Source organism: Gallus gallus, chromosome 19 (genome assembly GCF_016699485.2).
Source record: "Gallus gallus isolate bGalGal1 chromosome 19, bGalGal1.mat.broiler.GRCg7b, whole genome shotgun sequence".
NCBI classification, from domain to species: domain Eukaryota; kingdom Metazoa; phylum Chordata; class Aves; order Galliformes; family Phasianidae; genus Gallus; species Gallus gallus.
The window spans coordinates 8894151-8910983 of NC_052550.1; the positions used below are offsets into that span (position 1 = coordinate 8894151).

The 16833-nt window shown below is 46.9% G+C and overlaps 1 protein-coding gene across 1 annotated transcript in view; it reads left to right on the forward strand.

Annotated features, from left to right (window-relative positions):
• The window catches only part of AATF (apoptosis antagonizing transcription factor), a 41420-nt gene that overhangs the window by 9565 nt on the left and 15022 nt on the right, over positions 1 to 16833 (forward strand). The window contains exons 5-8 of the mRNA NM_001030724.3: positions 6852 to 6966; positions 7299 to 7503; positions 8002 to 8166; positions 8931 to 9014. Of these exons, the coding sequence (NP_001025895.2) occupies positions 6852 to 6966; positions 7299 to 7503; positions 8002 to 8166; positions 8931 to 9014 (569 nt within the window). The remainder of the gene's footprint in view (positions 1 to 6851; positions 6967 to 7298; positions 7504 to 8001; positions 8167 to 8930; positions 9015 to 16833) is intronic.

Below are 16833 nucleotides of genomic sequence, written 5' to 3' on the forward strand. Positions count from 1 at the left end.
AAAGCCTGGTGATGTTAATGAAGACTTCACTCTCAACTGAAATAAAGAAATTGAGGCCATCTTTGGCACACTGTGTTGTGGTGGTCCCCGTCCTGGGGGAGTTTTGCTCTGAGTTAGGATCCATAAGGGTGGGCAGCCCTTCTGCATATGTGGCAGTGAGAAAGACAGAGGAGGTATGAAGTGCAGAGCTTAGAGAAAGATACAGATGTCAGCTCCAGAGCTCTGTTTTGTCTCTGTGCTTATTAGTTGGGTAGTGGGGCTTTGAGCTTTGTACGTTCATTCCAGCGTGGGCTTTGGGCTGTGTGAGGCACCAGGAGCGTATTTGGGGATTGTCCTCACTGCGTGTGGGTCGTGCAGCAATTCTGCACAAGGTATTTATTTGATGTGGAGTTTGGGGCTTTTTTTTCAGGGTGAAAACCGCCTGCCCTTCCTTGCTGATTGTCAAGGCTGTTAGCCTGTGGTATTTAGTCTTCTGCAGCAGCGTGTGCGCTTCTCTGGTACAGATGTGCTAAAATTGCAATGCTCCCATTTTATAGGTTATCTCCATAGCCACGTGTTGGACACTATTCATGTTTTGAGGTTTCCTTTAAAGCTGCTTTAAATTCTAGTGGAAAAAAAAAAAAGGTAGGGGAGGATGTAGTTGTTGACCTGATGCACCCAAGCTCCAGACCATGGGATTTCACCTCACTTCAGGAACATCAGATGGCTTTGCCTATGCTTGAGTTTCTCAAGATAATTAATAGTTAATTAAATGGAGTTTAACTAAATACTTGTGCACGTTAGTGTGTGTGGCACACAAACAAGCTGCGGGGAAACAAAGGCTTGCAAAGCATCTAGAGAGCATGTGCAAATGTCAGCTAACACGAATTAATTGGCAATTGGTTACCTGGAGATGGAAACTCACTGCTTGTCATGATAAATGTAATTAATGGCCCGGTATTATATGGAGAGGTCAGTCTTGATGGGCTACTGCTCCCTTCTGGCCTTAATATCGAGATAACTATGAAATTTCACATTTCTTCCTCCTTTCTCATTCCTGCCTGTGTACTTGGGGAATCCTGCCTGGCACAGACTGCAACGCACAGTGTCAGCTTCTTTACATTTACAGTAATGTAAAACATCACTTTGTATAAATCTCATTTTTACCAGCTCCGTCCCTCCCTGCTTCGGGCTGATATCAAAAGATGACGGTCGAGGCGAATCAGCAGAGCATGAACTTCATGGAAGTGTTTCTTTCTCTCCTTTCTCAGCTTTCCCCCTCCCCCAGTCCCCACTAATAACATCCTCCAATACCAAACCTTTATTCTGTTGCTGCATCTAGTTATTTGCTTTACTTTTAGCAAGCTCATCTGTGTCTGATCCTGTTGTTCTTACTGTCAAAAGCAGTAATATTTGAGTGAAAGGAATAAATTGAGTCCATTCTGTAACTTTGGGAGTGTGTGAAAGCAGTTTGCAATATTGGCTCCTTTGTGCTGAAGGAATAAAATTTTCCCCTCTGCAGAGACTTCTGCATCATTTGCATTCCAATGGAACCGGCAAATTGGGCCTCTGCTGTGGAGCAGATCTTTTCATCGCCATCAGCAGAAAGTAGGCCTCTTTCCTACCGGCCTTCGTAAAAAGCCAGGAACTCAGTGTTTTGGGAAGCGTGAAGGGAACGTTACCGCAATTATTTCCTAAAACAAGCCGGACAGACCTGAGGTGCTTTGTGCTCGTGTTCAGCTGGTGTCGCTGGGAAACACGTTCTGAGCACCCCCAGCTCTGGAAAAAACGAGGTGGCGTTGTGCTGCCCAGGGCTTGGCGCCCTGCTGGGCTGCCCCGGTGCTCCCGTCTCTCCAGCTCCCTGCCAGCTTTATGTTTCCATACCACCTCTGTGCAGGGGAAGCAGGCAGGTGGGGGTGCGTGGCTGCTGCACCGGAGGCTGCGCTTTGGGGCCTGGCTGCGCTGTGCTGATCCCCTGCGGCAGCAGAAGGGCGGTTGTCCCGAGCTCGGCATTACGGGATGCCGTACCTGGAGGAGTCCCTCCGCCCTTTCCAGGCTGTGAACATCACTTTGCTGCTGGGAATGTAGAGCGAGCTCCAGAAGTAACACTGACAGACTTCAGAATTACGATACGGTGGAGCTCCGGCGTAATTCTTTGTTGGAGAAGTTAGAGGCCTAAAATGTTAAGGCTTATTGTTATTCTGAGTTGATAATCTCTGCCTTGCTTTAATAATTTTTCCTCATGCCTGGATAGCCTGCGAGTTGCACAATAATCACTCACACAGCTTTGTAATCAATGCCCAAAGTAATAGGATTCCGCTGGCCAACGGCAATTAATAAATTTGTGTCTTTTTTAAAACACTAGCAAGTCGGGCCTGAAATACGACTGACTGGCTTTCCTCATTTGCATATTTATTGCAGTGGAAAAATTCTTGCCGAATGATTGATGTTGAGCCTGCCTCTTGAATTCCAAACAGCACATTATTATGAAATGAAAAATGCCGGCCATACAGTTGATTAAAGTTGAAGACAGTGGAATCGGTGTTTTTTAAGATTGTGGGAGAATTAAAGGCATATTTTAATAGATGTTGACAAGAAGTGAACTAACAAAAGCAAAGCAAAGGATTTGCTTGAAAAGATTTAATCAAACGTGTTTCTTGGGGGATTAATTGCTGGGGATGACTAGTGCAAGTGGCTGGCTGGTGGATTTGAATGAGAAGTATTGTTCTGGGGCTGGCGCATTGAGTGCCATTTTGACCTGTAGTTTAACTCCTGTCCCGCCGCCGTTTGAAAGCAGAGAAAATTTCCCCTCTTCATCTGAATGTTGGGATAAATACGTGCACCTGATAACAATACTTTTCATTATGCACAGCTGCTATAATAGAACGCGTTGGAGTCCTTATTGCTGCTGGCACGGCGTGAGCAGTGCAGCTCGTGCTGTGCGGGGGGGATGCGGTGGGACGGAACCCCCCGCAGTTGGCAGCTCAGCCCTGGGAGATCTACGATGGTGTTACCAGTTTGCTGGGCAACGTGAGCAGTGTCTGCTTTACCCATGAGCTTCCCACTGCTGCTCGTTCCCAGCTGCCTCTCTCAGCACTTCTGTGCGTAATGGATCGAAATCCTGGAATTTTGCCCCAGTTTTTAGGATTCCATCTCTGACCTCCATCACCACGCATCTGCAGCTCGGAACCCTGTGCTGGATGCAGGCAGGCAGGCAGGGAGGAGCCTGCCTGGTGGAGCTGCCCCGGGAGCCTCACTGGTTGGCTCTCTGTGAATACCTTTGAAAACGTGGCCTCGAGGCACCCGCTTTTTGCACTGACTTGAAGTGTCTCTGCGTGCAGCCGCTCCCTGCTGCTCCATGCCAGCTGCTGCTCTCTGCAGCTGCTTGGGAAGATGAAATGAGGCCCCATTTTTAGAGGTCATGCCAAAGAGCATGGATGTTTATCTGCACGTGAAGCTGCCTTGCTGTAGAAGCACTGACTTTACAGTGATGGGAGCCCCCAGGGCAGGCGGGGAGGTGTGCTGGTGGGTCGGTACCCGCAGCCAGGAGCCGGGGATGAGGCAGCAGAGCTGGTTTGTCTGTAGCCACTGGCATTGACAAAACTGATTTTTGTGGTTTGGGAGCAGTAGGACAGATTCCATCTCTGGTGGGTCTCCTGACACTTTGATACATGGCAGTGCTATCCCTGAATGGAGCTAAATACTCCAGGGCTACTTTCTGACTGGGTGAAGGGATGTATAAAATGAGAACGTATGAGAGAGTATTAACAGAAAGGCACACTTTGATTTACTGGTCCTGGCTCACAGCTTCCTTGGTGGATTGATATGCTGTCTGCTGAATCTGGAACAACTCTTTCACTCCTGTACACAAAATGAAGGGGCTCCCATAGACTCTTAAAAGTGACTCTTAGAAGTTAACATCTTACCCAGGCACTCTGAGTCCCATTGAAGCTGGAAGTCACATTCAAGCTGTGTTTGCTGTATGCTTGCTGCAGGTAGATCCTGCTCAGCATCAATTCTCCTTTCCACGCGATAGAATTAGGAAAGCTCTGATGGAAGGGGGGGTTGCCTTTGTACTGGGGTTACTTGGCCACTCCATCCGTGGAGTGTGGGTTGTTTGCCTCAGCAAAGAAGTGCTGAGGCTCCTGTCCTCAAAGAACGTGGGTTGGGTGTACAGAAGTAACTTCTGCAAAGGGAGGGAGTTCTGAGGTTGTTTTCATTGATGGTTTATGGCCCAGTGTAAGGGTAGGTGTTAAGCTGTACAGAGGTGTTGCTAGGTTTGCTCTCTGCGTGGAGCAGGAGAGAGAGCAGGAGGTAGAAGCCATGTTTATCATGAAGTGAAGACTGCTGGTTGGTTTTCTTAATGTATTGGTGTGCCTGAAAGCTCCATGTTTGTGGCTTTTCTGATTAATTGTCTGTTTCAGACGATGAGCAGCATTAAAAATACTGATGTATGCTGGGAGGGTTGGTGCCTGGCTTTCCTTCAGAGCCACCCAGCGTGCATCTATGGAACGGTTTTGCTTTACGCAGCCTTCGTTCACAGGTGACTCCGGTCTTCTCCCCAGTGCAGGCAGTGTGAAAGCAGATGAGGGCCTTCAAGGGAAGAGGAGACAGAGAAGGAGAGGAGGCGGGGAAGGAAACAGTCCCTCCAGGAACTGCGTGTGAAATGGGTAGAGGGCTGTGCTGGGTGGGGAGAAGGCAGGGGAGGGTGGCACCGGGCTTCTGAAGTTGAGTTTACTGCGCACTTAAGCACCCAACGTTAACAATGAGATTGCCATCCAGTAATGCTATTAAATACACACGAATTGAAAGCAGGAAATTACCCAGCTGTAAGAGGCTCGCAACGAAGCTGCTGTCTGCAATAATTAGCCCTCCCACCTGGTTAGACGCACGGTCATTGTCTTCCCTGCCCTCTCCATCCCCTTCACTCCAAATAAAATTGCTTCCCATCCCCACTTCTGCTGGGGTCCGTATCTCGTAGCCTTGGGGAGCTTGAGCCTGTCTTTATTCCTTGCCTGCTTGCCATGGCCCTGATATACCCCAGAAGAGCTGGAGTGCTACTCCAGTTGTAATTGACAGGATCAAAGCTGCCTGGGGTGCATTAGCACTGCTGCTGGAGGATAGACAGCGGGTAGAAAATAAACAGTTTCGGAAGCTCTGGGGACATTTAGCTGTGTTGCAGGCAGTGGGAAGGATTCTGCCATTGTGAGCTGTGCACTCAGGGTAGGGTGGGGGCAGTTTCCTTTGCAGATGATGCTTTAGCTGCAGACACGTTCAACAAATGCATTTTTTAAGGGTTTTTGTCTGTTTGTCTCTGAGAATTGTTTTATGCGAGCACACAACTGTTTTACAAGTACAGCAAACCTAATCCGTTAATAGGTTTATATAGAAGAGCTGTCAGAGTGTATCTGTAATGAACCCAGGGCTGGGGGAGTCCGACTGCTGATCTGCAACAAAGATCTGAAATCTGACAGCATCTCCTCCTCGGCACTCCTGTTACTCAGGTCAGGCCATAATCGGTCTGAAGTTGGTGACAACCAGACGGTATCGCAGCGGTAGCGTACTGAGAGCTGTGTGTGTCGGGGCTGAGCTCTTCCTGTGCTGCCCGTGTCCGGCTGATGAAGATCTGCTGTTTGCTCTACCCCCGATCTCTGCATCCTCCGTTAACAAAAGAGGAATCGGGTGGTGAGAAGTCAATATAAAGGAATCCGTACGGTTCCCTTTGGGGTTCTGGATAGAGGCGTGCTCTGTGGTTTTGCCTTGAAGAGCTGACCCTGTGGTTGATGTACAGCAAGGTGCAGAAGGAGTGTTTGTGTACACTCAAACACTTGTTTAGATCAGGGTGTTCTGCAGGGGGCTTGCTGCGCGCCACAAAAGAGCTATTTCTAAAGAACAGATGTGGCAGCAGTTTGCAGTTAACCCTTCCCTACAGCCAGCTCCACTGTATGCCCTTGGAGAACATAAGGTCGTTGGAACAGAGATCATTTTGTCTGCATCTACATCTGCATCTATTTTATAGATACAGAAAAACTGCCAGCTCTGAGAGCCTTTGGATAGAGAACGTAAGATCCACCTTCAGGATTTGTGACCAGCAGTTCTGCTTTTCTGATCAGAGTCCTCTCATTAAACTTGCCAGGTCACTGTTTAAGTTTTCCCTGTAGATCAGATCTTGCTACATTTAATTTTACTTACAATCTAATTTCTTATACCTCCTGCGTGGTGAGCACAGCAGCATAGAAACCAGCAATAGTCACAGCCCTGCAGGAGTTCGTTTTTTCTTTGTGCCCTCCCTCCTCCTGCTCCCCATAGCACACACATTACGTACAAGAGAAAAGCCAGAGGTTGCACTTAGAGGGATGTGTTTATATACATTTTCCTTTGTGTTGCTTCGTAATATTTGGCTGAAATGGGCCTCCATCACAAAACTTAATGCGAAGAGAAGTGAGCTAGTCAGCAGAGAAGGTTGTTGTCAGATGTGTGTGTCGTGGAATGCTTCTTCACACGTTGCTGTGTTTCTTTAATATCTTAATCCTTCAGGCCCTGCAGACCGAATGGTTGTCAATGAAACATGAGATCAGTGCACTCCCAATGTGCAGCCAGGCGGGTGTTCAGAAAGCATTCCTCCCTCCCATCCTCCCTTTTTAGGAAAAAATTGTTCTTTATCAACGTGATGTTGTTCGACATGAGCAGTTATAAATCAACGTGAAGTTAAAACCACAGCTCCGACTGGTTGGAGAGAAGCATTTGATTGGACACGCGGTCGCTGAGGCAGCAGTTCAGATTTGAGAAGAGAAACTGGGCACTGCAAAGCAAAGTTTTTATCAAAGGCAGCAACCAGTAGAAAACTGTCACTTGTGTCTCTTGTTCTGCAGGTTGTAAAGCCGTAGACACGTTGCTGAGAGTACTGGTGGACATTCAGGATGAGCTGCTTTATCAGTGCCCCGGCACGAGGCACCTGGTAGATGGAAAACAATCAAAACCTGAGAGGTAAATACAAAAAAAGATCTTTCTGAATCCTTTGGTCTCCACCTAAAGGAGAAAACGCACAGCTTTCCTGTCCATACTCGTTCTCTGCTTTTCTCTCCATCGCTGTTGGGTTTGGGTGACAGCCGTGCTGGGTGAATGACGTTCCTTCTGCCAGTGTGGGAAGTCTGTTTTGTAATCTTCCTGAAAGCAGAGGAGAGACTGAACTGCAGCTCCTTCCCCATAGGTATCGCCGTGGAGTGGAACAAGTCTGAGTTGTAGCAGAGGGGCTGCTAAGAATTCACGTTGCCTTAGGCAGGCGTAGGGTGTTTAGTCTGTCTGTGTTTGTTTTCCAGTGATGATGAAATCCCCAGCAGCAGCGATGAGGAGCGAGCGGGTGAAGCTCAGGAGAAGAGAAAGCGCCCTCCCAAACGAAAGCTGAAGGCGGAGGACATCCCGGAGTTCATAGCCAAGAGGTATTCCGACTACAGGACGTACCGGAACCACATCTTGCAGAAATGGCACGAGAAGACAAAGCTGGCATCTGGCAAAATGGCCAAGGTAAGTCTGTGTGTGTGCTGCCACGGAATTGGTAGAGATGTGTGGAGCAGCAGTTGATTTGGAAGTCTCCTGTCATGGATATTCCAAACTAAGCCAAGTCGTGCTTGATCAACAAGTAGTTTGTGTTTTACAACACAATTAGGGGTTTCTATGCCCTTCCTCCTTTACAGAGTGTATACTTTAATACTACGGGTAATCATGTGCCCCTAAGATTCAGGGTCTCATAGCATCTGTGAGTGTAATATTAATCATTGGGAAGTTCATCTGAACCAGAGCAACAAAGGCATTTTATTATTAAGCCGTGCCTCAGGTTGGGAAGGGAAGGAGAGGGAGAAATAAAAAAAATAACAGAAATAGCAAAAAATCTGTGCAACAAAACCTGAGCCCCCTCCTCTTGGAATGCTGTCTGCTTATCCACTGACATGGAAAGATAGAGGAACATTGCTGCCTTGAGGAAAAGCTTTCTGCATTATCTGACACTAGTTAATGTTGTTGCAGGGTTTCGGTGCCTTTGAGCGTTCAATCTTGACTCAGATTGATCATATTTTGATGGACAAAGAGAGATTACTACGGCGGACACAGACCAAGCGCTCAGTGTACAGAGTGCTGGGGAAGGAGGAGCAGGATTCCCATCCAGTCCCTGAACATCTGCCTGAAAATTCGGTAAGGGCGTTTTGTTTATATGGCTCACGCTGTAGAACCAGAGAAACTCTCTGCAAAGCAATTAGCCTTTAACAGGTAATATTCTTGTTTGTGAGATGGATGAAGGATCTGAGTGTTGATTCATGTAGTGCAGTGACTAGCGACAATATGCAGACATTTCAATTCCTGTTTTATGGTGTGTGTGTGCTATCTCCTGTGCCAGTTCTCAACAGGGGAAAACAACGTTTGGTCTCTGACTGTGCCCCTGCTGTGCTATAGGAGCTGGTGGTCACTAAATCTGCTTGAGGCAGTGGCTGGAAAGCTTTGTTTTGACTCTGGAGTTTAGAATCTTTAACCCAGGAAGTCACAGAAAATCACACTGCGCGTCACCTGCAGAGTGTACTGCTAGTATGCTAGTACGTCTGTTATTAATTTAGTATTTAAGAATGAATAAATACTCAATTCTGATAGATCATGTGGAATTACTGCGCTTGCAAGATGTATTTTTGCCGTTACATTACAAATATCTGTAGTATTTTGCCAGACAGACTTTGTGTAGTCCTATTTATTTCCTAGCAAAGGTATCATAAATCTGTTTTGTCATTGGCAGCATTTCTGCCTTGCCTTAAAATGTATTCCTAGTCCTTAAAAGCTTTCTATGGTGGGAACTGTTCTCCATTCCTTCCTATTTTCAAGTGTTTACAAGCTGCTGCATGTAAAGTTGTCAAGAGCTGGGGATGGAAACATGCACATAAGAGCTTTCAGTATTTTCTTTGTGCTTCCAGGAAGTCCTCCCTCAGGCAGATTCCAACAGGCACCTGAAGGACATAGATGAGGAAATATTTGATGATGATGACTTTTATCACCAGGTAAGTGTCTGCCAACCTGTGTTGGCATTGTGACTTTGCTTATTTTTGAATACTCACCAAGCTAACGCGGCTGACTCTGTTCTGAATCTGTCTGATCAGTGAACGTGAGTCGTCTCTTAGCATCAGGAGCCTCTGTAGATTGTTCAGGGGATTTTCACACTCAGCTTTCCATACAGGGCTGTGTGAGCTCAAGCCTGTGCTGTGATTATTAACTTACTGCCATTCCTGGTGCTGCTGTGTTGGAGAATCAGGGCTCCAGCATTAGATCTCCATCTGTGATTCTCGCTGGTGAACATTGCTACACAATAGAGAAAAATTACTGAATTATCCAACGGTGACTTGTTGTTGTTGTTGGTAGAGCGCAGTTATGAAAAATGATTCCAGTAGATCCTTAAAAGCACCGAAGTTACTTTCATCTCACCTGAACTCATCTACTTAGAGTGAATGAAAGAAGTGCAGAGCTGTACTGTCGTGCGTTCCTTGGAGTCGTGCCAGGTTGGGTTTGGGCCAGCTCTTCATTTCATTTGCAGAATTCTTAGAAATGAGGTATCTGTGCTAAGTGCGGGAGGCTGAAGCTTAGGAAAACCTCGTGCTTGTAATGTATTTAATAAATGGCAGTGCCAGCTTCATAAAATACTGGAATTGCCATGTGTTGAGGAGTACGTCCTACCTCAATGCATGAAGAACTGCTTTTGCTCTGATGATCCGCAGGGTGTTTTCATGTTGGGACTAAACAAATATAATTATATCCTTAGAAAGGCAGACGTTTCCAGTCTGAATTAAAACGGCTAGCAAAGCGTGTGGGCAGTGAAAGAGAGCTGCTGCCACGTAGCTGTGCTGGGTTAACTGATTTAGGCAGAAACATTCAAATACTTCCAAGATGTGGGATTTGATGTGCAGGGCCAGGACTAGAGGTGAGTGGCAAAAGACATGTCAAGGCAGGTCTGGGGATGGGAGAGTGCCTGTGGTGTTGGGAGCAGAGGCTGAAGAGACCCCAAATGTGTTATGCAGGGAGATGACGTTGTCGTAGAATTTGGGGTCCAAGTGGACTGTTAGGACACAGAACAAGTATGAAGTGCAGTAAAAGAGTGGAGTGGTCAAGGAGAAATGTGTGTGACCTGTGCGGGTGAGGTGCTTATTGACTGTGAGACGTTAACACTTTGGTAAGAAGAATAACGATGGACGGACGGTCTGTCTTCATTTCTAATAACTTTAACTTCGATAAATCCTAACTTCAGAATTATGACTAGTCACAGCTTAGCTTTTCCCCTCACTGGTTAATTGGGGTGCTGGGGTTAATCTAAATTAAAACTTAAACTAATAGAGGTCATTGAGGGAGGAGAATCACCTGAGTAAAACAAATGGGTCTGCCAGGCACAACTGTGTCTTGGCCATTTCCCAAGAGGGAAGTGGCAGCAAATTGGAGTTGTTTCAGCATTCAGGAGAGGTGAAGGATGGGTGACACCGGTTTAATGTACGGCACCTCCGGAAGCATTCCAGATTGCATTCCTTGCTGTACCAACTGCTGCCTCCCACGCACGCTGGATGGAAGGGGGACCCGCCGACAACATCTGGCTGCACAGCAAGGAATGGGTGCAACTTCTGAAACCCCATAGACTCTAAATATGGCGCTTAGCCTGGCGGAGGCTTTAATCACTTACTACTCTTTGGCAGCGGGCTCCGACAGCTTATCCTAGCCTCGTACATCACGCACAGACATCTGCTGAGCTGCGAGGCAGCTACACATTCATTTTCCTTTCTTGTTGTTTTTTTTTTTTTCCCTCCCTCCCTCCCTTCCACCCTTCTCCTCCCGTCCCCAATATGCTTCTTGGGAGAGATGATCTGTAAAGATTACTGCTTCATTGTGTGCAAGTAATTGTGGGGATGCCAGCCCCTTGACAGACACAGCGCAGCACCTGTTCCGCTGACCTGGTTAATTTCTTCTGTTGAGTGGGATTTGGCAGAGATTGGAGCTGAAGCCAATTCAGTGATAAGGCTAAAGAAAATGGCTGTATGTTTTCTGTCACCTCCCAATTAAATTGGTTTCATAAAGTGCTTTCCTTTATTTGTCAAGGTGGTAAGCTGAAGCTGAACATTGCATTCAGAAAGGGTAGAGTGCATTACAATAGAGTGCTGACAATAAAGTGAATGTGTTTTCTTTCAAACGGGCCATAACTGTACGATGCTTTGTGTGTGTGTGTGTGTGTGCTTGTCTGTATGTACACATATAAATATTGGGTAGAAAGGGCACCGCTTCTTCAGCTGTAATGGGCAGCAATATGGTAGGAGCTGAGGCTGCTCAGAAGCTCTGCCCTCCATGCGTAATACTTATTGCACAGCACATGTGTACATCTAAATGGGTGCTTTTGTCTTTGTTTTTAAATTTAGGTCCAGACTTTTTTTAGTATTGCTTTCATTTCTCTGAGTACCGTTTAGTAAAAGGTGATTTTGGTTACCACTTACTGCAGAACAGTTACTGTATATTGCAGAGTATATGAGAAGAAAAAATGAGGGTAAAGAAGGCCGTGAGACACCAATTCCTGTATATTTCAGTGCAAAATTAAGCAATTAAAAATGAACGAGATCTGATCGATGCGCACAAATTAATGGTAACAGAATGACCAGCTGTACTATTTTATTATGCAGTATAATCCCGAGCTCTTTAATGAATCTGTTTTTCCTGTGGAAAACCATGATTGTCTTGTCCAGCCTTTGGAGGCTGATGGAGTTCACTATGTGGGGCTGGGGGACCTTACAGCAATTTGGGATTGAACTCTGTTCTGTTGTTCATCCCTCTTTGCCTTCTCTCATCTCCTCCACTTGATGATAAGCAGTTTCAGTCCTCGTTGTGGCAGCCCGGGCTGAGTGCTGACGTATGGCATGGCTGAATGGTGCAAGAATTGTTTCACAAAGATCCTCATTAGTGCCAGCAGCGAGAGGCCAGACTCCATTGCCTTTCCTTCTGAACTCTCGTAGGTACGTGGTTTTAAGGGAAGAAAAAGGCTGGGTGTTTTTAGAAGTCGTCTTTACGTAGAGTTCATTACGGCCGATATCGCAGCATTATGGCTTAGCATCCCGTCCTGCTGCCCGAGAGCTGCTGCTCTGCCATGCTACAGTGGAGATTTTATTATTAGCTTGAAATACTCCGCTAAAGGAGAGAGTGGAAATTGGTTTATTTCCAGCAGGAATTAGGGTAGTGTTCAGATGCTAAGCGCTGCACCAGTGGCGGCTCTGCCCAGAACAAATGTTCCTCATTGATGGCAGCAGGTACGCCTAAGGAGAGGTAGGAATGTACATAATCCCTGTTTCTCTCTGCTCTCGTGCTCCCTCCTCCCCCTGGTTCGGTTGTGTTGTACGTCACGGTGTTTTCTGACAGCATCGCTCCAGAAATGGCACAGAGCCGGGGCTGGGAAGGGCGGGGAGCTGCCCTCGGGCTGCCGTTTGTTGGGGCACTGCATGCAGTCTGCGTGGCAATGCCACACAGCAGCCGAGGGACGGCCGCTTTGTGCCTGGGCTTTGCTCCCAGCAGTGAGAAGAGCTTTGTCCTTCTTGTTGTCTGTGCTGCTGTTACGTGGGGATGGAGTTGATGTCATAGAAAGCTGTGACGGGAGGAGCTGTGACTCAGCTGTTGTTCCTTGTAGAGTGGCATCTCGTGTACCCACACACAGCGTCAGAGCTGTGAGCAAACCTCGCTTCCTTGTTCCTAGCTTTGCACTCAGAATTCCTCCTTTAACCTGAGGGACCCCCGGTGAGCTCCTGGCTCCCTTGGTAAGGTATGTGTAGCTCGCTTTGTTCCTCTCTGGGCTGTATGCACTGCACAACTTTTCAAGGCTCTTTACATCCTCACATCCCAGCCAGGAGTGGGCCTGGAGCAGTTCCTGGTCACACGCTGTGTTTTTCTCTCCCAGGTATTTGATAATGCCATAAACAAGTGATTACTAATCCAGTAACTGTTAAGGTCGATAATGGTGAAGAATAGAGAGAAGAAGACTGGCTTTCTGACAGGCTGGTTTACCTTAATTAAACTGGTGAGTGATGAACATGGACAGCTGATCTTGTGACTTTAATGAGATGCTTTTTGAGTTTTGTGTGACTAAGAGACGTCTCGAACCATCCCACAGGTTAATGGCAATACAGTGCTCTTATCGCAGGCGTGTATCTTTCAAATGGCTGGGTAGATGGTTAATAACACGTTTTAAAGCTTGATTTGGAACTGCTCTTAATGGGTTATCAGAAAATACACGAGCCAACGCTGTTATATCCAGAACTGAATGTCAGCCAGGTTTTTCTTGTTGAGATGACCATCCAGGGGTTCACCTCGTGCCTTAGGTGTGTATGTTACAAACAGCTGATGGGTAGTTAGATACTGAAGTGTTTTATGGGGATTCAAAAGCAAAATTTGAGCTGTGGTATAAATTTTCTCTGGTGCTGCTGGAAATCCAGGTGGAGTTCAGTGACCACACAGTGCCGGCTTAGAGGGGAGGAGGAACGTCTTGTTTCTGTGTCCAAGCAGAGTGCAGTGAGAAAGGCATGCTTGATAGAAACCACCTCTTTGTTAGTTACGCTGTTCTGAATAATTGTACAGTGTATGAGAAGGAAGGAGACGAATGATGTGATTTACCACGTCTGTCCAAAGAATAAAGGAGAGAAAAGAAAAAAATTAGAAAGCATTGGAATGGCATTGATGAAAGGCCATGTTGTCCACTTTCTGCTGGGGAGCAGGGTGACTTTGCCTTTTCATCACTGAGGAGGGTAAGCAGTTGGTGTTCCTGCTCTGATTTCTTTACTTGGACTTCACACGTTGTCCTCAGCTTCTCTGCCCCTCACTGCCCAGCCCTGCCAATGCTGGGGCAGCACAAGGCGTGCATGGCTCTGGTATGCTGTCTTATTCCAGTTATGCTTCTAAGGTTTGTAAAGTAAACCGTACCCCGTGATACACTGCTTTTGCAAGGTAGGAGTGCAGAGTGGTCTGTGAGGGTGTAGAAAAGTCCCTTTTGTCACACGGCTTCTTTGGGCTGTACGGAGCTCTTTGTTCCAGCTGGCAAGTCCTCGGTCTGCACATCAGAAAGGTCAGCAAGTGTACTACCAGGAACACTGATAGATAGTGCATGAAAATGAGACCTAACCTCTGCGGTGCAAATTGACCTCTGAAATGAGAAATGAATCTCTATTACCCTTGAACAACACCCTGATGCCATTTCTAAATCCCTCTAATTTTGTACAGTGTGCTTGCTTCTCTTTAACCGGCAGAGAAAGGAGTCCTTGTGGGGTGAATTATTTAGAAAGCACACATCATTGACTCCAGTGTGAGTTTTACCAAAGGCTTTGGTGCTGGCAGAGGCAGGCACATGGCTTATCCTGGCTCGGAGCTGGCAGCTGAGCTGCAGGCTGTGCGGGTGGGCAGCCGTGTTTGTCTGCATGGTAGAGTGAGTTTGGGTTTCTGAAGTTCAGGGAGGATGGGAAGAGGTGAAGGAGGGAGAGCAAAAAAGGGTGTGTTTCACATCAAAGCCTTTGGATGCTGCAATTGCCTGACTCAAACTGTCTTCACACATCAGGGCTTGATTCTGATAGTGATTTACCTACACTTCCTAGTTAATAATTAGACATTGGGAGACACCATATATCACTCCTAATGGAATATATGGGGTCTGATGATAGTTTTCTGTTTTGACTAATAAATTTTAACCCGAATCTCCAAGCTTAATGAAATATTACAGCTTCGGAAGTGTTTTAAGTCTTGTGCTGTGAAAACAGTGTTGCGTTATTCAGTAAATGAGTTGATCATTCATTCTGTACCCTGAGCCCTAGCTGGCTCTGGAGCACGGGCTGAATGCAGGACTCTGAACTAGAAAGCGGAAAAACTAATCAAATCCTTAAAGACCAAAGGCAGCGAGGCAGGTCTAGACTGACTTTTTCAGTGGTAGCCTCTGGCTACATCCACTTTTATTTTAGTAACCATTGTTAGCATGATTTATAACGTAAGCTTTAAGACGTATGCTATTTAGATATAGCAAGATGCTGCACAGCTTTTATTTCTCTTTCCTTGTTTCCCTCTTGTGCCTGCTCTGTTGTAATTGCCCCTCACCTTTGTCTCCCCCGCCTCACCCCTGCCTGGCTGCTGGGGCTCTTCCAGTGCAGCATTCTGCATCAGCCCTGAGGTCAGCAAGGCACGGTCTGCCCCACGGAACAGCTGATCTGCTGGAGGTCAGGGGTGTGCAGAAGAGGCAGCTGCCTGCAGGGTCGTCTCCTAGCGGTGCGCAGGGCTCCTCCTGTGCTTCTGGTGTAGCTGCGTGTCTGTGGGGTCGGTGGGCCGCCAGGAGGAGCAGGTCCTGCTGCAAAGCCTTGCTGCTCGGCTCTGAGTTCTGCTGCCTTACCTCTGCCTGCAGAGCTCAGCTCTTTTTCTGTGCTTCGTGCCAAGGAAGCAAGATAAGAGGAGACAGTAAACGCATCCTATTGCCGGTACAGGAAGAAACCACTAAAACATAGCTGCACCATTTCTTGCCACTGTTAAAACCTTCCCTCCCACCTTGCTTTTGACAGAATATTGACTAGAAACCAAGATCCCATTTCTGCTTAGCCTTAAGGGCAGCTGTTTACAGAGTGGCAGTGTTACATAGGTTTACTGTGTCGTATGTCTGTGTAACACTGGATTTGGATCTTGTATTTAGCTGCCAGAAGTGACGGTGATGAAGTGGGAGAGATAAACTGATAGATTGTGTGCCAGAAAGATGTTGGGAATCAATCAGATAAACGGGGCAGAGAAATAGCTTGCTGTTTTCTAGTGATAATAAACCAGAGACCTCAGTTCCAGGAATTTTTAAATGTAATTGCTGCAGTAATAATCTCTAAAAATAAGCACATAGAAAGAAGGAGTGGCGGGGTTTTAATTGTACTGGAATTGCCCTTTTTTTCTCTCTTTTTTTTTTTTTTTTTGGTAATCTGATGTGTGCCTTGAAGGCAGGGGAAGATGTGGACAGCACTGAAATGTTCTCTGCTACTTGAGTGTCACTGCTTTAGAAATAATAATAAAAAGGTCATGAAAAGATAACTGCCCACTTTGATGGCTTTCTCTGTGGGGTGCATGCCTTGCACCTTCGTGCCAGTGGTGTCCTTATGTGCTCAGGAGCTTCAGGAGTGGGTGAGTTTCCCGGTGCCCGGGGGCAGCTACAGGCATCAGCTGTGCCAGCGGGCAGCCCCCTGAGCTGTGTGGCTGTTGCTCAGCTGTGGTTGACCGTTGTGCTCCAACCCTCCTCCTTCAGCAAAAATACAGGGGAGAAGGAAAGCGTCATCCTATCTTTAGCACTCCTGTTGGGTTGGTTGGGCTCTCTCATTTCCAGGGCTGGCTCTGGTTTGGGTCCTGAAATGTGACATCTGGAAGAGATCTGTGCCCCTCTGTTTCAGAGGGTTTGTTTGTGGCTGTGTAGGCTAATAGCCAAGGCACAGCACGTACCATCTACAGTGCGGGGTGATAAACACGCAGCCCTGGTCAAGTATCCAAAAAGGCTGTTCACAACGTTCTTTGCTCGCAGGAAGTGAAAAGGACAAAGCCTAACCCTCAGGACATGAAAAGAAATAGAAAAACCTGCTTGAGCATTCCTGCTCTGGCTGTAAAAATTACATTGCTGTTCTGTTCCTGTAAGTGTGAGTGCCGAGCAGCGCTCGAGTTCTGTTCTGTGAAGGCGTGTGGGGCAGAGATCTCACTGCACATCTTCCAACATTCCACCCCACGTCAATAGGAGTTGTGCACACAACAGCCTGTGAAAGCTCCGGTGTTCTTATCCTCCCCAGAGCCCAACAAACTGTAGTGATCCCTGAAATA